This window comes from Corvus moneduloides, chromosome 3 (assembly GCF_009650955.1).
Source record: "Corvus moneduloides isolate bCorMon1 chromosome 3, bCorMon1.pri, whole genome shotgun sequence".
NCBI classification, from domain to species: domain Eukaryota; kingdom Metazoa; phylum Chordata; class Aves; order Passeriformes; family Corvidae; genus Corvus; species Corvus moneduloides.
The window spans coordinates 106649925-106670005 of record NC_045478.1 but is presented as its reverse complement, the minus strand read 5'-3'; the positions used below and the strand labels follow the sequence as shown (position 1 = coordinate 106670005).

Sequence of the window (20081 nt, the reverse complement as noted above, 5' to 3'; positions counted from 1 at the left end):
AGGAATAACCCTGATGTTTTTGTTTAGTCAGATTTTAGTAAAATTGAATTCACTTTGTCCACTCAATGGTGTGTGGTTGAACAGAAATTCCCAAGGGAAGAATCTCAGTGTGTGCTTTTGAGCCAATTCCATTATTTTCTGTATAATCATTGCTGTCTGAGAACTTAGATGTCTAACTAAAAAAAGTTATAAGGCAAGTTCTTGAATTTACACGGTTTGTATAAGCAGGCGTGAACCATAAAATATACATTCACCATTTCTTTTATTGCGGTGGGGGGGTGATTTACATGGGACATTACCTGCTTGGAAATGAATATTTTGCAGCTTCTAAGGGCCTCATGATATAAACTTGTCCCAGTGAAAGTAGAAGGCGAGAGGAGATGCCCCAAATTATTTTTTTTCCCCCATACAGTAGAAATTGCAGAACGTATAAAGAGCAGGATGGGATTGTTGGAGTTACTTGTACTTGGCATACTCTGAAAGGGGTTTGTTCACATTTGTAAAGCAAAAACAAGAATCTGGAATGCTGAAACAGAAAATGACCAACTGCAACCAAAGCATTTGCTGCCTGTTTGTTCTGAATGTGCAATTGGCCTTGGTCTTTTAATTATAATCTGTAAAGATGGCTCTGTTCCCTACCCGCCCTTGGGCTTCCAGGAGCACTGAGTGCTTAGGGCTTGGGCTGCTAATGCTATAATTGAAACAGCTGCTCTGCTTTCTAAGTACTTTGTTCATTCACCTTCTAAAATGTTGATGGATCTGTAGCATGTTCTGGGCCTTTTCTGTAGATATGAATCTCAAACACAGCCACTTGCTAGATAGAACTAGTGAAGAGCATTTGTCACAGCTTTTAGTGTGCTGTCTCAGTATTCAAAGGGGGAAGAAAATGGGAGGAGGTGACAAGAAGGCTGCTCTGAGGCCATAGTGGTCTTTGGACTAAATTCACTTCACCTACAAGACCAGATGTCCTACTTCCCTATTATTCTCAATGACTTAAACTGCAAGCAAATGTAAAATATTAGTAGGTCAAAAGGTCATTATTTTTACATTTTGCACTGATTTTTAAATTAGCTGACACAGAGAAATGCCTCTTGGAATCATGCTGTAAATGAGCAGAGCCTTGGGAGGGCCCAGCACTAATTCACAAAGGCCCCAGGCCAGGGGCTGCTCTGCAGCCTCTCCTTTCTCTCTTGCCTTGGGACAGCAGTGACCAGACTAAGTTGCTGCTGAAGTCCTTGATAAAGTTTGAAAACTTCATGCAGCTGAAGTATACCCATGGTCTTTCTCTCTACACTTTCCTTTACCCACTGTTTTTCCTTATCCTTGCATTCAGCCCATTTCTGAATGGCTGTCTAGAAGAGGAGAGTTTAGTCATCATGTCAGATGAATTCCACTTAATTAGTGGAAAGTCATCCCAGTGTGGGCTAATGGCAAAGCTGGTATGAGGCTGACAGTGGCTAACCTGGATAGGTTCCGTAGGGCTGTGGCAGAAATGGAGTTATAGACTAAAATACAATCACTTGACTGCTGTCATGGAGCTTTAGCATAATTTCATCTTCCTTCCACTCACTGCTCGGCACATCCTATGGACTGAGGCAGCTTTAACCTCTTTGTGACCAGAATTCAGTATATCCTGAGGCAATTTACCCAAGTAAAAAGGCTGCAGGAGCATTTGGATTTGAACTCTTAATTCCTCAGGAGTTGGTTCACCCAAGAATGAGCTGAAACTGCATAAAATCTTTGCGCTAGGCAGTGGTAAGGGCTGCTGTGGTCCATAGCTTGGTTTTTATTGAACAGTATTGATTGTTCTTGGCAGATATGGAGCCTGAGAGCTTTGTGGGTTTGCCTGTTAGGGAAAATTAGAGGTCATTGTGAGATTTGAGAGTCAATAAATCTAAATTTTGATGAAAAAGGCAAAATTCTTCTTCAAAGTAGGCAACCCATGCAGAAAAGTAGTGAGGGAGGGAGGAAAGAAAGAGTGGAAATTTTACTGTATTTCATATCAGCCTACAGAACTTGAATTACGGTTGTATTCTGCTCAGAAGAGGAAGAATAGCAAGGAAATAGTTCTAGAAGAGATTATATTGAAAAATCCTCTTGATGTGGCATGAAACAGACAATTAATGTTAGGAAATGAAGTCTTGGTGTTGCTCCCCAGTTTATGCTGCCTGTAGGTGACCTGACAATATGTATCCTTGCATATGGATATTTTGCATACCTGCAGCCTTTGCTGTCTGAAGTGCTCCAAGGTGGTTGCAGGTTCATATAAGAAAACTCATCCTTGTTCAAAGTTTAATTTACATGTTATATTCAAAGCAGAGTTTAGGTCAGAGAGTAGGAATAGTGCCTGGGTTTGTTTGGCCTTTTTCACTGAGCTGAGTATTAACTTAATCAAGCCTTACAATACCCTCAGGCACCAAGTACAACCTTCTTATGCTGATGTTCATAGAAATGTCACAGTGTTTCTAAAGTCACACTAAATATCATGGCAAGGACCTTTTTCCTCATTTTTGCCCTGTGAGGGAATTGTGGAATGGTTTTCTTGCCAGCCTTTGCCCAATACAAGTGAGCTTGTAATTGAGACTTGCTCTTTGAGGCTAAGTTCATACTTCTGTGCTTCTGAGACTTCCAGGATGCTGCAGTGCATGGTCTTCTTCCGAGAAGAGTGTCTAAAGGCAAGAGCTATCCCAGAAAATACTATTGAATTGCAATTACTGATGTTGTTAGGTTAAAAAAAAGGACTACTTGAATTTGAAAAACAGCTTAATGTGATACTGAGATGAACAGCATTGTCAGGACAGCTATTTTGGGAATGCATGAAAAGGCTTAGGTATTTTCTTTATCAGTAAATACTAAAGACAGTCATCATGTTTTCATGTGCTTTTAAAATCACTGTTCAAGAACACCTTCAATTTCATTGGCTATATTAACCGAAGGAAATGAGTTTTTTGGTTTAGGATCCTTTTTATTTGATTGTGAGGAGCCAGTATATTATACTGGAACATCTTGTGGAGTCTGTTTTCTATGCATGTTTCTTGTCAAGACTTTTCTTATTTATGCTCAAAGGAAGTGTGTGTGCCAATTGTTGAGACTAACAGGCAAATGTATGCTGAGCTAAATAAAACATCTCTGTGCTCCAGGTTCTGGGAAGCTGAGAAACCAGACAGTGGCTTAAACTCATACCTGCAGGCAGTGACAGATGCAGTTGGCTACCCCTGACTTCCCTTCTGGATGTTCTGTGTGGCTTGCTTTGATTCTCTTTCAGAAATATCTAATACTAAATGGGGGAGATTTAGATCTGTGGGACAGAAGCAGTCTCAACATGTGGAGAAACTAGACTTGACTATTGGTAGCGTTTCTGGACCTACCCAGCAGATGTTACTGGTGTATCTATTGCAAACGTGGTAAGATGGTACAGATGTTGTTGTCAGCTCTGGACATTGCAGTGAGTGCTGCCATGCTGAAAGCTGTGCAATCCTCACTTTGCTGGCATTTCTGCCTCTTTAAAGTTGACATTTCAATTGTTAAGCGGTATGATCTTTCTGACTTCTGAAGTGTCATTTGCTCTGAAGAGCAGACACCAGCCTCACAAGTTCCTTGTCTTTGTCAGTGTACTCAAAGTGATTGTTTTAGTCACTCTTCTTTTTATTTTAACTTCCTTCTCCATTCAAAATTGAGTCATATAATTCAAAGGCCCCCTTCCCCAACAGGGTAACTCTTAAAATACCTACTGCATAAGCAGTAATGGACAAAACCTTTCTGCATTCTAAGCCTCATCTTTCCCAATTCACATCCTTCCTAATGAATCGTTTCTTTCAAAGCTCTGTTTGAAGGAAGTGAATTAAATTGGAAGAGGAAGTTTTTCATCAGGAAATACATCTTTTATTTTCACCCCTGGAGTTACATTTCATATTACCCCTCACATTGCTAGTGTTTAGATATCCTCTGTATTGTAGTTATATGGGAAGCATTTCACTTCTCTTTGTTCTGCACTCTGTTTTATTCTTGTTTACTTATCTATTTTGCATCTCATATGGCACATGCTATGCCCAGTGCAATCATAGGCTACCTCCGTGCTGCAGGCAAAGACTGGAAACAGCTGGAGTTATGGGAAAGGTGGTATTTGCTGAGGATTATCTGCCAGCCTTTTTTGTTTCTGGGAATCTCTAATACCCAGTCAGACTATTTTTTTTTCTAACCAGGCAGCTTTTCATGGCATTTGGCCTGATGAAATGGGTTTTAGGAGCCTCTAGGAGGAGATTAGGGACTGTCTTGTAGTGGGTGGGAATGCCTGGAGTAGATGTTCTGTAAATCCTTCTGAGCCTAATGATTCAAAGGTTTCTTCATCTAGTCTTTAATCTTTCTTTAGCTATATTGATATCTGATTTTTCAAGTCTAGGTTATTACAGCTGCTAGATAATTGCAACATATTCCTAAAGGATACACAGTTAAGCACAGCTGTTCTCTTAAGTGAAATCTTCTCTCTCATTCACTCTTTGAACCTAACTTTGAACCTAAAACCTTTCATGGCTTTATTTTCATCAGGCAGGTGGTGAGAAAACACAATATTCCTACTTCCCTTTACCTGTGCCATGAAAAGCCATTGCTGAGTGTGGAGGTAAAAATGCTGGTTTTGAATTGGTCCCCCAGACACAGCTGTTGAGAATTAAATCATTTCAGAATGTGTTGCCACTACTCTTCCTTATGAAAAGACATCCTGTCTTTCTGAAGCCTTGACTGTATTTGGCTGTAATTAGGATTATATTATGTTTTACTTTCAATATTTAAATAAAAATGAAAACCACTCTTTAGCACACCTGAGCAGTGTTGTACATTGTGTTGAAAGGATGGAGTTTCCTTCTGATGCTCAAAGACAATTAAGTTACTCCCTGAAGCATGAAATTTAATTACTCTCATCAGAAGCAGCATGATGCAGTGGGTTAGGACGTAGGAATAAGAACCAGAAATTTTTATCTTTGATCCTAGTTCTATCTAACTACTGACTGAATGAACCACATAACCTTGCCGTGCCTCCTTTTCACCCACCTGAAAAATGAGGTGTTTGATTTCTTTGCTAAGGTGCTGTGAGGTCTGTAAAGCCATCTAAAGATATCATGGTTTGTAAGAATGCTCAGTGTTCCTGGGATTGCCTGGGCTTACATGCTGCCAACAGTTATTGCAACTTGGTTTCATAGGATGAAATTTCATTTTTTTGGCAGGGTTAGTTTCATTAAAATAAGTGCAATCAAGCTGATATGCAAATAGGGAGAGGGCTACAAGAGGAGGTGACACTAAAGATGAGGAGATTGACAGCTAGACTGACAATCTCTCAGAATCAGACCTGAAACCAGTCAGAATTTACCTGTGAGAATGTTACAGTGACATTTTGCAGCTTTAGTGAAACCCACAGAGAAGGCCAAGAAGATAATCAATGAGAGAAGATGTTCTGGACACAAGGGGAGGATGTTCTTGTTGTGGGACATTGAGAGTGTACAAGGAAGAACTTGTGGATAATATGTAGCAACCATACTTTTGCTTGTATAGCTGATTGTTTACTGCCTGAATGGTCATTGTTTGTTAGACAGCCTTGTTTGCTAAGCAGCCAATCTGAAATTAGGCCACAGCCATTGTGAAGAGGTATAAGAATAGCAGTAGAGAAAATAAAAAATCTTTCTACCTCTCTCGACTATGGATTACGACCAGTGTATGCTTTTATGTCCACCTTGACAACAGCCACATAAAGAGCCATTGTGCACCAGAGAATTCTGCTGAGCTATTCTTTCCACATCAGTTTTGGTGCTACATCTTGGATGTGATAACTAATTTTAGCATCCCAGCAGTGCCTCCAACTATGTACTGCTCAAGAGGCAGAAGAAAGTTCCATCGTGCATGGTTTAACCGGGGAATGTAAAGGAAAGTTCAGGCCCACATGAACACATTCCTCTGAGCAAGTTGTGCTCTACTGTACTTGCAACTGCAGAAGTCTCTTACTGGAGTGGTTAGTCAGGTCATGTCCATGGGGAGCTCACACAAAAAAACTCAGAACTGTTTATTGGATGTGATGAAGTAGCTAATTAAAAGAATTGTTGCTGTCATTTAAAAAACCAACAATGCTTTCTCTTGTCTCAACCACTCTTGTCTGATAGTTTTTGATTTTATGAGTTTCTTAGCATGTCTGGAGCACTAAGTTTACATTCTGGAACAGTCAGAAACTTAAATTGTCCTGTAAGTACCTGGCTTACTCATTCCACAGACCTTTTAAAAAGATTATCTGAATTAATAATAACCCTGCCATTTATTTAGTGGGTTACATTCCAGGGCAAAGGTGATTGCTTTCTTGGAAAGAGGTTTGCCCTCCACCATACAGCATAAATTCATTGTCTGACTTTGAATCCCTCTGCAGTTCCTCTGCTCTTTGTTCCAGGGCTGAGTCAGTATTAAACCCATTAAAAGTTTCTCATTTATAATCACAAGAATAAGAGTTAATTGTGAGTGTGCAGTTCTTCAGTTGGTTGGTTACCTGTTTCAGTTCTTCACAGCGCTCAAATATAAGTCTTCAAATTTTCAGAGCAGGGAATTTTCTTAAAACAGATTAGGAAGGCAAAGTCTTCGTAATAGTGATTTTTCTAAGAGACATTCAGGAAAGATTAAAAAATATAATATTTTAACTCTGTGGAAGTTAACAAGGACAGATATGTTTTCTGTCGGTTTTATCTTCTGCCATTTTAATAATTTTTCTCATGTAGAGTAGTTGTGTTGTGGTTGTGTAGCACACTCTACGCACAGGAGAAGAGTCTACTGCCAAAGAAACTGTAGTGGCTTAATTGCAAACTTCCATTGTTGGCCAGGAATAAGTAGAACATTAAAAAAATCTATTATGGGCAACTTGTGTTTCACTGAAGCTTAGAGCAGTTTCTTTCTTCCATATCACACTATCTTCCAAGCTGTACAGTTCTCAATAGAGCAGATATACAAAGGAGCCCAGCACTGCAATCCTAGAGGGAGGATAGATTTAGCCTCCTTCCCAGTGCTTGTGAGAGGGCATCATTGCATTTTGTAGTCAAAATCTTATTGGTCTCCTGTTCTCGGCAGGGTAACTACTCAATGCCTGACTTATTGGTCAAATCAAGAACAATTACAGCACATTTTCTTGGGGGGAGGTGGCAGTGTTTTTAGTTTCATCTTAAAAGCATTGAAAGAGTAACAGGAAAGAAAATAATTGCAATTATATTTTTTATTATTTTTTTAATGGCAAAACTTTTGTGAAAGCACCTTTAAAGGCATTTTGAGGAAAGGGCAGGGAAGCATTCTTGGAACCACTCACAGGGATGTTAAAGGTCTGATCCAATGACACTAATAAAGGTCTCAACTGTATTTAACCTACCAGTTACAGTTATGTCTTGCTTATGCAAAAGGCCAAAGAAAAGGGTAGAAAGACAGTGGGCATTAAATCAATAGAGGAAAAAGTATACAATTTTTCTTTCTCCTATAAAGTAAAATTATCAATGAGCAGAAGAATTAACATTGCAAACGTTGTGTTGCATATCAAGAATTCCCTCTTTTAATGCTAAATAATCTCTTGCATTGTTGTACAGTATCTTTATTTGCTGACATTTTTCAAGACTTTATCATCATGCTTCAAATTCAGGACCCATTTAAGTAATTTTAAGGTCAGTAAACTGAAATTACTTTAAAGTTGATAATTAAAAGGAATTACAAGACAATATATTTTATTGTTTGAATTAATGAGAAGAAAGTTTACCCAGACTCTTACAGGTGATTTTATTTTTAATCCTCTGTCTCTATAAATTTTATTGGCATCCTCTTGAAAACATTTTTTAGTTTTCTGTTGGCTGGAGCATGAAAAGCTCTAATCTGGTTCTTCCTTTTAGCAATGCCCATCAATTGTTAAAGCAAAGGAAAATCTGAAGCAGTATGGAGGCAAGATTTAAACCTGTTCTAAACTTCTGCATAATTATGCAGTGGCGTGCAGGATGGAAAAAGTTATGTTCTTTCCCCTATTCATCCATTAAAGTGAAAAAATTCTTTTGGACTCCTATTGCTAATTTTAATTCCACCCTTAACAAGGTTTCATTCTCAAAAATCAGCTTCTAATTTTTTCACTGCCACAGGTGGATTTTGATATGAAATACTCTGACATGGCTGCTGTTATTTCTATTTAATTTTTTAATTCCCAAAAGTTTGCAGACCCTTTTACCAAAGAGATAAAATCTAAGTCCTTGCCAAGATACATTGCATTTTCTTCACAGCCATATCATGATAAGTGCTGGTAGCAACAGGAGTATTTTAGATGAGAGCCTGGACCTGAAGAAATAAAATCACACTGTTAATCAATTTAGGTATGAGGAGTCTGTTAAATTCCACCATTTTTGTTCTGGGAGAAGGGAGATGAGAGAGCAGAATACAGCTTGAATTCACAGAACTTTTTTCTCAAGGAGAGGAGATAGTTGGAAGTTCTTGTGTTCCTTCAACTTGCCTTTAATGGTTGCTGGGAGCACACGAGCTGATTCATGACCCAGGAGGGGCCATGCAGCTCTTCATTCCTCCCAACACAGTTCAAGTGCAGTTAGCCCTGATTTACTAGGATTTACGCACTGGTTCTTTGAGGCTTTTTGCTAATAATTTCCATATTTTTCTTGTAAGTTGAAGATTTGCTTTCAAAGTTTCTCTAAAAGTGAGAAAGCAGTGGGTCTGTCAGAGTTGGGACAGTGTTAAGGTGAAACTTAACTTCTGCCTTGGGGCCAGTGCAAAGTGCACTCCACTGAAGACATAGGTGGTGACACAGGTGGCAACACAGGTGTCAGGCTGGCTGACAGAACAGAAATTAATTCTACCTTCCAGAATTAGTTGGAAGTTTGGGCAATGATCACAAAGATGATTGCTGTACATGGGATGTCAAAACTGGAGTCCCAAAGCTTGCTGCAATCAAGCATTTTGTAACCCCTCTTTAACAGGATGAAAGAGTATGTTATGTGAGTGCTAATTGGATTCAAAATAATTTAGCCATGAGGGCAGACAAATGCAGGAGTGCAAGTATTCTGGCTTGAGACTTTACTTGAGAGTTCTAGCATTTCTTTTTTTTAATGCACTGCCTCTAAGAGGTCATCCTGACTTGTAGTTGATCAGTGCTGGCATTACCCAGAGGAGCACGTAAAATGGCACCCAAAGCATTAGTGTATTGATTAGAGTTAAACAGGGAAGTGTTCCTTCTGAAGCTACATGCTGCATGAACAACCAGAGAGTCTCAACTACCTCTCTTAAGTTTCCATGCCAAGGGGATTGTGACTTCTGAAACCTAGAACCTGGGAAACCGAGTCATGGATGGGAGGCTTAAGAAAAGTTGGGTTATGGAGAAAGTACTTTGGCTTGTTTGAGATCTAACACCTCACCCTTGCAGGGCCGGGAGAGGCCGAAGGTTGTGTCCAGCACACCTTCACATGCAGGAGTGTGAAAGATTATGAAGAAGCCATTTGAAAATTCAGCACTGGTTCTCCTGTGTAAACCTGGGCTCAAGTTCTGTCAGCAGCATTTTTTGTTTTGAAGAAGAGCCTTCTAAGAGAAACTCTGGGTGTTGCCCGAGCTTTCCTTTGAGCAACTAGTTCTCCCTAGGTGACGTATCAAGGTCTGAACTTCTCTAAAGTCTGAAAATATTTGTATCTAGGATTTTGAGTTACTCTGTCACTGAAGACCACAATGTTATCAGTTTCTCTCTAAACTGATGTATTTTGCAGATTCTAGATATCTGAGCCAAATTCTTTCTTACTGCAGCTTCAGTGAAAGACCAGATGGATCTGACTTGTTGTATCAAAACACTGAGCAGTGCCTAAACAATACAACATAGTGTGTTGCTTTGCAGCATAAGGGTTTAAATTAAAATGTTAAACTGCAGACTTTTTTATTGCTTGAGGCAGTATCCAGAGATGTCCTCATAGTTATTTTGGCCACTGTTTTGGTAGAAATAGGCCATGATGTTGAAGGCTGTGTGATGATAGCTCTGGGTACAGAAAGTGGTGCCTTTGTCCTTGCAGTTGCCAGCTTACCAGGCTGATTCATCACTCTTTAGAGTGCTTGGAGGTCATTCAGAGGATAACAGGAGTAATATGTTACCTGCTGTTATTTGCTTTTGGGACCTATGTTTCAAAAATGCAGAATGGTTGAGGTTGGAAGGAACCCCTGAGATTGAGTAGTCCAACTTCCCTTCTTGATGCAGGGTGAGCTAAAGCCGGTTACCCAGAGTTATATCCTCTCCCATTTTAAATATCTGGAAGTAGAGACTCCCTAAGATTTCTGGGCAACTTGTTTCAGTGTTCAGTCACCCTTAGAGTAAATTTTCTCTTGTGTTTAAATGCAGTTTCTGGTCTTTCAATCCAAGAAAAGTGCCTTGTGCTTGCCTGATATCCTTTTGTTGGATGCCACTGTCCAATTCTGTCTCCTTTTCATTCACCCCGATTATATCAACACTGATAAGATCCTTCCTGAGCCTCCTCTTCTCCAGGCTAAGCAATCCCAATTTTCTCAGCCTCCCCTTGTATGTCAGATGCTCTAGTCCCTTACTGATCTCTGTGGCTGTTTGCTGGACTCACTTCTGTAACTCATGTCTGTCTTGTACTGGAAAGTGCTGCACTGGATCCAGTGTTCCAGAAGTGTCTCCCCAGCGCTGAATAGTGGGGAAGAATCATGCCTTTGACCTGTGGTTCCCAGTGCAGCCCAGGAAGTTACTGGCCTTTCTTGTCACTGGGGACACATTTCTAGCTTAGGCTCAGCAATCTGTACACCAGGACCCACAGGTTGTCTTCTGCAAAGCCACTTTCCAGCCTGTGCTGGTGCATGAGGTTGTTGCTCCACAGAGGCAGCGCTTTGCATTTCCTTTTCTTGAACTTTGTGAGGTTCCTGTTGGCCTAAATTTCCAGGTTGTCAATGCCCTTCTCAGTGGCAGCCCAGCTGTCCTGTGTATCAATTGCTTCTCCTAGTCTTGCTGGAAGCTTGTTGATGGTGCAGCCTGTCCCATTATCCAAGTCATTAATTGAGACAGAAGACACTATAAAACCAGAGGTGTACCCCTAGTGTCTGGCTTCCAGCTAGACTTGGTGCCACTGATGATAAGCCTCTAAGCTAGCCTACCTCACTGCCTACTTCTGTCATCTGTGCTCCCATCAGTCAGTGACGATGGAAACCTTATTAAAGATAAGATAAGATAAGATAAGAGAAGATAAGCAACATCTGCTGCTCTCCTCCTCCAGCAAGCCTATCACCTCAGCACAGAAAGCTGTCAGGTTGGTGAAGTACGACTCCAGTATGAGGAGGTTCCATACACGGTGTTTCCCCATCTATCCCAAGAGATGACTGAAGTAGCTTTCTGTAACCTTGCTAAAATGCTTTCTAAAATTAGATTCAAAACATGTAGGCTGCTGATAGAAATTTAATAAAGCTACTACTAATTAACATCTGATACATATTGGTTATGCTGAAGTAGATCTTGCTGATGCTGCTGCCAGGCAGCCTATATATAGTACAGGATGTGCAAATGAGGATGGGTCTGTGCAATACAGTGTGTTGTGTAGAAGGTCTGGAGATCAGAGTCCCAAATCTGCCACAGAATGATGGCAGAACTGATTCCTATCTGAATTTGCCCACAAGTGCCTCTGCTGACCTTGTAGCTATTTTTAGCCTCCCCGATAAATCCACCAGTTAATGTCGTCTTTGTCTTCAAAGTAAGAGGCTGATACTTGGCATTTCTTTTCACATGAATCTTTGAATCTCAGGCAACCTATTGTAGGAATTTGTACCACGAAGTATGAATATATTTTGTAATGAATCTGGGCTTGAGTGAGTCTGCCTTTTCCAGTCTTGCATTGTGGTGATATAAAACACCTGCTTGGCAACAGCTCCGGGAGTTAATAAAGTTTCCGTGGTAAACTATGAGAGGCCTGAGAATCTCAAACTAAAGTTATTGCACCAGTAACTCAAAAAAGCAATTCCTAAAACTCCTGGCACATTTATCCAGAGGGTTAGCAGTAGCACAGAAATGGAAATCATTGTTGAGAGCCACTGCGTACTTGGAATTAAAATCCATCAGTCTTCTGAAGCTGAAGAAAACAATTTTCATGACATACAGATGCTTTTGTATTTCATAATCAAAATTAATCTAGGGTCGGTTTTGACTCTATTTGTAGGGAAATTCGTGTCCTCTAATCCTTATAATATACCTAAGTTGAGATGACATCAGAAGAAATAACTCACACAGAAGCTAGGTACTTAAAATACTCTCAATGCTTTATTCTATTTAATTTCAGCAAAAGCAGGTTTATCTCTTGGGGGAGTGGGACAGAAAAAGAGCGAGGACGCCAACATTCTCCTCTCAAGTGCGAGCCTTGAGCACAGAAGGTGGAAGATGAGATGTGGAAATGAAAATAACTGTAAACAAAAAATGAAATTTAGCAGTCTATTTTCACTCTTCTCAGTGGAAAAAGAAGGAGGAGGACACCTAGTAAATCGTTAAAAAGCTGCGTTTGCTTTTCTGAGTTGCAAGCTGAATTGCAATAGCTGCCAGCAGGGTCCTTCTGCAGCCCTCACTTAGGACTTTTCTTCAGGTCTTTCACATACCTCTTGGCAACTTCCTTGCTTGCCGGGAATTTTGTTTAGTTCAGTGGGGCATAATGACACCATTGTGTCCCTGAGAAGACAAACAGTGTGTCTGCCTCTGGAACCAAGAAAAGTCTCCTAGCTTTTGTTGCAGTGTAGGGTCTGCAGTTTGGGATTGATCCATGCTCATAGCAGGCACAAATGATGATCAGTTGGTGTAAATGTCATACACACGTTATATTTCCTTTCAGAAGGATTTCTTAACTTCAAAACATCCAAATTTTGGCATGCTTCTGGAGAAGGAGATTCTTGTAATGAATGCCAGATAAACTGTGTAGCTTCTTGTGCTCAGAGCATCTGTTCCAGAGGGCTCCCTTCCCTGAAAAAAAATGTATTCTTTTTCACAGCTCATGGACAAACACAAACACACATACAGGGAGGTGATGGGGGTACTTGACACGGAAAACTTTTTGTAAGAGCAATAAAAAATGTGGGGTTTTGTCTAAGAGAAATGAAAAATTTCTGACAACTAGAAATAGTTACAGTCTTCCCCTAAAATGCTAATATTGGTGTTTAAAAATAACTTAAAGAAACACAATAATTTTTTGTTCTCATCTTTTAAAAGTTGCAGTTGGAGCTGCATTTCCTAATAGGCTTTGTTAGGCCCTGTTGGCTTGTTAGACTCCAGCTAACCACTTACAGTATGCTACAGAGACCTTTCTCCTCGGTGCTGGGCTTTTCCTGTAACAGAAGACAAATGTGAAAAAGTGGATTAGTAGTGGCTGAGTGACTTTACAGAATCTCTTGTCTCTGATCATGTTTATGGTTAGTGAGCAGGCCCTGATAAACTGGAGTGAAACAGAGAGTGGGATCCCTATCACTGCTGAGGTAATACATGCCTCTTGGGAAGCAGCCCTTCACCAACGGTGTCAAGTGGTTTTACTGGCAGCCTGTGTCCAAGGATGAAAAGGGAGATGGTCCAGACCATGTTATTGTACAAGTATTTAATTCCCTAAAGCTTTCCTTGCAGAATTCCAGTGTGTTGGCAAAAAGGTACTCGTATTTTTTACTGTCTACCTTTAGACATGTCTCGCAGGATACAAAATTGGAATCGGGGTCTAGGAAAAGTTCTTGTGCTCTCTGGCTGGAAGTCATTGCAGGTAAAGCAGCAGACCCAGCTGATCAGAGGGGAGGAGGTGGACATTAAAGACAGCCAGGCATTATGTCTTCTAGCATCTCAGGGAATAAATTAAGATCATACAGGCTTTTTGTTCTCATTTATTCTTGGCAATAAGCAGACTTGAGGAAGCACTCTTGGAGTGTGAATATTAATCTCCAGGGCTACTAATTCACTTCCTTGATTTACTTGCTGGGAATTTTTGTCATTTGGGAGGGAGGTTAAGTAGGAGAAGAGGGATAGGAAGTGGAGGAGGAGAAATGGCATGTTTTAGTTGTGGTGCTTTGCACACAGGTGGAACAGTTAGTTCCAGCTAACTGTTTTAGAAGCAAAGTGTGTTAGCTCAACCAGTGATGCAGTGCTGGGAATTACAGCTATTGTACAGCCCTGGAGACTGCCTTATTTCCTGAGTGACTAAGAGACTTTTTGGTGAGAATCAGGAATGATATTTAAAGGGGGTGTGCACGTGTGCTACAGATTTCACAGCTTGCTTTGCACAGAGTTGAGCTTCTTCTAAACAGCAGGCAGACATCTGGGGGCACAGAAGTGTAACAGAAGAAAGCAATAAGCTACTGTTTAGTTGGGTCTCCACATCTTAGCTGGGTGGAAATCTTGGTGCTTAGAATCTTGCTTTTGCAAAATCCATGGGAGGGAAAGGCCCTGACCATGGGACACTGTGAGGGAAGTGAGAACTGGGGTAGGATGCACAGTGTGACCAGCCAGAAGAGGAGCTGCTCCTTTGGGGGATTTGGTCCTTGTAAAGTAGCCTTTCTTACAGCTCTTCTCCTTTGTTCTTTCCCCTTGCTGTATCATGAGACCAGATGGGTGTTGCTTCAAAGGAGAGTTGGATACCTGGAGAAACCATTTCGGATCTCACTGGAGTATATTCCTAATGGGAACAAGAGCGTAGCAGCCGTGGATTCCTTCGCCATGAAGAACTGCAGTTCAGGTAACAGAGCATTTTATTGCTTCTAGCTCATAGTACTTTGATGCCTTTTTGGAGAGAACCATGATTTCTGACAGCTGCAGAAACCACAGAATGAAAGGTTCTTGTTAAATAAATTAAATTATTAAAAAAAAAAAACCAACAAAAAAACAGGGTCGCTTTCAGGGAAGAATCTTTTTAAATGCTGCCTTAAAAGTTTCCTTCAAGAAGTTAAAAACAAATTTAGTTTTTTGGTTTTGTTTTGGGTTTTTTGGTTTTTTTTTCCATTTGGAAAGAATAACTATGAAAATTTAATTTGGGGAGAAAAGAAGCAGTATTTATCCTGGCTTGCTAGATGCATATCCTGACAACTTCACTTTTCTGCAGCAGAAAGTAGAACAGATGAGAGGTTCCTAGACAAACATCTTGCAAGCCATCTTCTTTTATGTTCGTGGTTACAAATTTCAGGGTTGTTTTTTAAACAACTGTGGAAAACTTGATTCTAATAAAGTATGCCTTTATTTGGCCATGTTCCAAAGTGGATATTGCTAAGTAGCCCCTAATAGTTAGTTCTATGTAATGTGTGGAGTTTTAATAATGGGCAACCTAAATGGGGGTTACTTTTTAAATACAAGCTATGTAATCAATCCAAGTATGTAAATTTAGTTCTCTATGCCAGAAGCAGCTGCATATTAGTTCTACCAGTTTTATGGACTCTGTGAATCATTCTGAAATCTTTAGGTGGCATGTCAGTGAAGGATATTACTACTTATAGCTCTTAACACATTACTTTTTGTCCATTTTATTTATTTGGAGTAGTGCTGAGTTGAGCTGCACGTCCTTCTTTTCAACCTCTCTAGGACAGGGAAATGTGCTGCAGAACATACATTATTTTGGTCATTTACCTTGCTCTCCACAAAGGCCAGTTGTATTAAAGGATTTATTGCACTGTTTGTACATAAAGGTGCTCTCTAATCTCCAACAAGGAGCAGACTGACACTGTGCTGGAAGCAAAGGCGCGTTCAGACACAGGGCACCTGTTCTGCTGCTGGTGTAAGGACACAAGTCATCCACAGTGCTTTGGGAATTCAGTGCAACGGACTGTGGGCACAGGAACTCCTCTCTTGGGAGCACTCAAGGGCGAGCCAGAGGTGCCGGACTGTGAGCTCTTCCCAATACCAAGCACTGCTCTGCTGATGATGGATGTCAAGTGCTGAGGCCATTAAGATACATTCTGAGCAAAAGAAAGAACAAATCTCCCGTTTTGCCTGCAGACTTGTAGCAAACAGCTACTTCTCTGCCCTGCTTACAGGACACAGTGCATGAACAATACCATCAGAGGACAAAACCACTTGTTCTTTTATTTTCTGTTGGTTTAGGTGGCTAAGCCTTTTGTGTGCAGCTGAAGATGTGGCAGTGTGCTTTTGCGAGGAAAGAGGTGGTGATAAGCAGCTGAGGGTGACACCTTAAGCTTGGAGAAAATAGGGAAAGTAATAAGAAAAGATTAATCTAAATCTAATTTTTCTGCAGCTGTTAGAAGCCTTTGGGTAGCTTAGCTACTTGGATACATTAATGCCACTAAAGCACATAAAATATGGGTGAATTTGAGAAAGAAACTGAGAAATAGAAACATGCCTTCAGCCTGATTTTTTTAAGCCTTTTGGAGACCATAAACACAATTTAAAAATAAATTAAAGTGTACATATAATCTTAGCAAGTTAGGCTACCATTTCCATAGGCACAGATAGAGAAAGAATCACAGAATGAGCCGAGTTGGAAGGCACCCATCAGGATCTTTGAGTCCAATTCCCAGCCCTGCACAGGACACCACAAGAGTCACCATGTGCCCGAGAGTACTGTTCAAACCCTTCTTGAACTCTGTCAGGCTCAGTGCTGTGACCACTGCCCTGGGGTGCCTGTTCCAGTGCCTAACCACCCTCTGGGTGAAAAACTACAAGGGCTTGAAGAAGGTTTAAGTTTGCAGTTGGAATTTGCTTTTGCACACTGGTGATTCCATTTTTTTGAGTTCCTTAATCATAGACAAGATTTTGCTTAGAAAAAATTACTGCATTTGAACTGAAAAAAAATGACAGTTTATATGGGATTGAATGGGGAATTAAAATTAAAAACTTAAATAGATTCGGACGCTGATGAAATTCTGAATTTTTAAAAAGTTAGAATTTTAAAAATTCTAGTTACTTGTCACTTGAACATCTTCACATTTCTCAATTCCTACAGGAAAAGGAAAGCTCTTACAGTTTTTTCTCAGCCTTAGGATTAGAATCTGGTAAGAGAGCCCCTACAGTCAATACAAGGACTGCTTGTACTTCTATAGGTTTTGTCTCAGGACAACTAACAGGTAGCATTGCCTGGACCACTACAACCAATTGACTTTCAATTACTGACTTAAATGTGAAGTAAACTGTGTTTGTCAGTGTGTAAAACCTAAGCTATTGATTGCCTAATTATCTTTCTTACAACTTTCTATTTAAATAAGTGCAGTAGCCAAAGCAAAAAAAATATATATATACAAATTGCAGAGAAGTAATATATTAATTTAATAACATCAGTTCAGATATTTGTTACTTATACAAGTAAAGTAATTGGTACAGTGGCATTTTGTAGTTGATGGTAATTTCTAGTAATAAAAATAGAGTTCATTTCCTAAGTAATGTATTGACTTATTTATGATGTTTAATGGGTTTCTTACTGATTTTTTTATCGCAGTTGTAAATTAATTAATTTGCTAACTTATTTCCAAAAGTCTTAATTAACGTACTTATTAGTAGGCAGAAGTATATGACAAGACATTGTTTTACTTAGCAATGTTCAATTTACCAATTCTAAGTAAATTTTTGCCTAAGGGGCATGGAGACCAAATGCTTCTAAAATGTGTTAAAGGTTTAATGATGCTCCAGGGCTGTTAAAAGCAGTTATTTCAGACACTCAGCCTGTCCAAGAGGAAGCACTTAGCTTTCAAGTTTTCGAGCTCAGTAAGCAACATAAAAACCATTTATTTTGGAGAGGGGAGAAACCGTGTGGGGTTGATTAAGTTAATGCTTCTGTCCACTCAGCAATAGCCTTTTTTCAGTAGATACTGAAAGTACATAGAAACACACATTACCTTCAGAGCTGGTAGGCAGTTAGTTCTGTAACGATCTGATGAGTGTAATATGTATGCAAATTTCTGAAAGTTGGAGTTAAGGTTGTACTAAAGGCAAAATCCTTGATTTAAAGCACAGGACCTCTCAGGAAAGGAAAAATTTTGAAGATCAGGAGGTGATTTTAGTGAAAGAAGAGAGAGCAAGGGAACAGTAAAAATACAGACTTACAATGCATCTGAAGAAATATGACCAACTGCCAGATAGAATTTTTCATGATTCTGTTTGATAAATATTCTAGCAACAGATTTATGAATCAACTGCAGGAGATCAATTAGGGCTTTCTCCAGACAGGATTGCTTATGCATCTGAATCATTACTAAAATGATATTTTTGTGCATTCGGACAAAACCTGGATATGTATCATTTCAGCTTTCCCACATGCTCTCTTTTTGCAGTTTGTCTTAAAAATTAATTTGATGACAGGATGTTGTGGTTAACTGAACTTAATGAAATACCAGTGAGCTCCTTTTCAAAATAAGTTCTTGATGCTTCCTACTGGAAAATTGCCTAGAAAAGTTAACCTCTTCCAAACAGAAAACTGAGATTATATCAGTGTATGAGAGAGAATCATAGAACAGGCCAGGTTGGAAGGAACCTCAGAAGAGAATCTGGCACCACCTTTTGTGTGAAAGGGAATCTAGGTGAGATTATCTAGAACCATGACAAGCTGCATCTTCAAAACCTCCAGTGATGGGGACTGTACCACAACCCTGGGAGATTCTCTGGCAACTGCGTCTTCTCACAGTAAAAAAAATTAAACATACATTTCAAATTGAAGTCTCACATGACACACAGCTCACTTAGATGTTAATAATTAATTTTTTTAAATCTATATAACATTTAAGTAATTTTCACTTGGGTAGAATTGCAAGATATTTGCAGACAACTTATTAAACCACTAGATTAATTGTGACAATATTTTATGTTTCATTATTTGTTTGGTTGTATTTATGGCATGGGGGAGAGAAGAAATGAACCTTTAGTAGAATCAACCATCTCATCTTATATAGTCTGGAGATCCACCTCTGTCCAGAAATTCAAGTGAATGGGTGAACAGAACAATGAGCAATCAGTATTTTGCCATTGTTATAAAACTGAAAAATAAACATGATTTAAAAAGAAAAGTAGTCATCATTTCAGAAGTAGCTGTCTCTATCTAAGGTTTAGGATTAACATTTACCATAAATTACTCGGCCTACCTAGGTAATTTTTGTGTAAAAGAAGCTGGATAATTTCCTTTGGCATTAATGTCATGGTTAAGAACTTTACCAAGCCAGAGAAAAGATCCAGAGCTAATTGAAATCAGCAGGATTATTCAGTATGTTTGTATTATGTTTCTTCATTTAAGAAAGTAAAATTAGGCGGACTGGCTGCATTTTCCATCAAGTGGCTGATGCTATTTATACAGTTCAATTGGTCTGGTTTTCCTGTGGGTCTAATTTCACTAAGTAGGTATTTGGAAAAGCCTTACTATTTTAAGAATGTTTGCTTTCAAATGCTTTGGCAACTACCTTCTTCCCCATTCACCTCTGCTCCCCCATGAGCTATGACTGATTATTCTGACTTCAGCTTGTGTGCCAAAAACTATCTCTAACCTGCTTGTGTTTTAATCCTGTAGGGATCTTGTGTTGGAGAAAGTACTGCTTTGCAGATGAGGGTGGCGGCTGTAGTGAAGTTAAATCATTTTAAAGTCATTCTAAAGTGAAAGTTATTTCACTTGTGGTTTGTGCCAATTTTACATAAAATAAATTTAATGAACTTGTTATGGGGCTTATCTGTGTTTTCACTTTCATCTTTTTTAAATTAAGTTATTGTAACGCTAGGAATAAAAAAATTAAGCAAATTTAGTTTTAATATTGCTTCCAGAAAAGGCACAGTAACTCAATTAGTGGTAGAGTAGCTTCTTGCAGTAATGAACGAGTGATTATGCATTTCTGTTACTGGCTGTGAACACCTACTTCTTGCAGAGCCGGATTTAGACAGTGGTGGGTACGTTGAATAATTTAATCTATTTAGAACCTCTGTGTGCTCACCAAAGGAGCAGCAGGGGGGAAGCAAACCTGAATATCTAGAGAATTTGGGTTTCATAGGTCTGCCATGCCAGTTTGTTGGCAAATGGGATAGTGTCCTGTTGCTTTATTTAGTGATCAACTGACCATCTATTTGGGGTTATAGGATGTGGAGGAGGGAAGATATAAAGAAATGCTTTAGG

General features: G+C 39.5%; 1 protein-coding gene across 1 annotated transcript in view; it reads left to right on the top strand.

The window, feature by feature from the left end:
• Nucleotides 1-20081, top strand: part of ALK (ALK receptor tyrosine kinase) — a 313122-nt gene that overhangs the window by 195080 nt on the left and 97961 nt on the right. Inside the window, 1 exon segment of the mRNA XM_032103223.1 lies at nucleotides 14602-14729. Within this exon segment, the coding sequence (XP_031959114.1) occupies nucleotides 14602-14729 (128 nt within the window).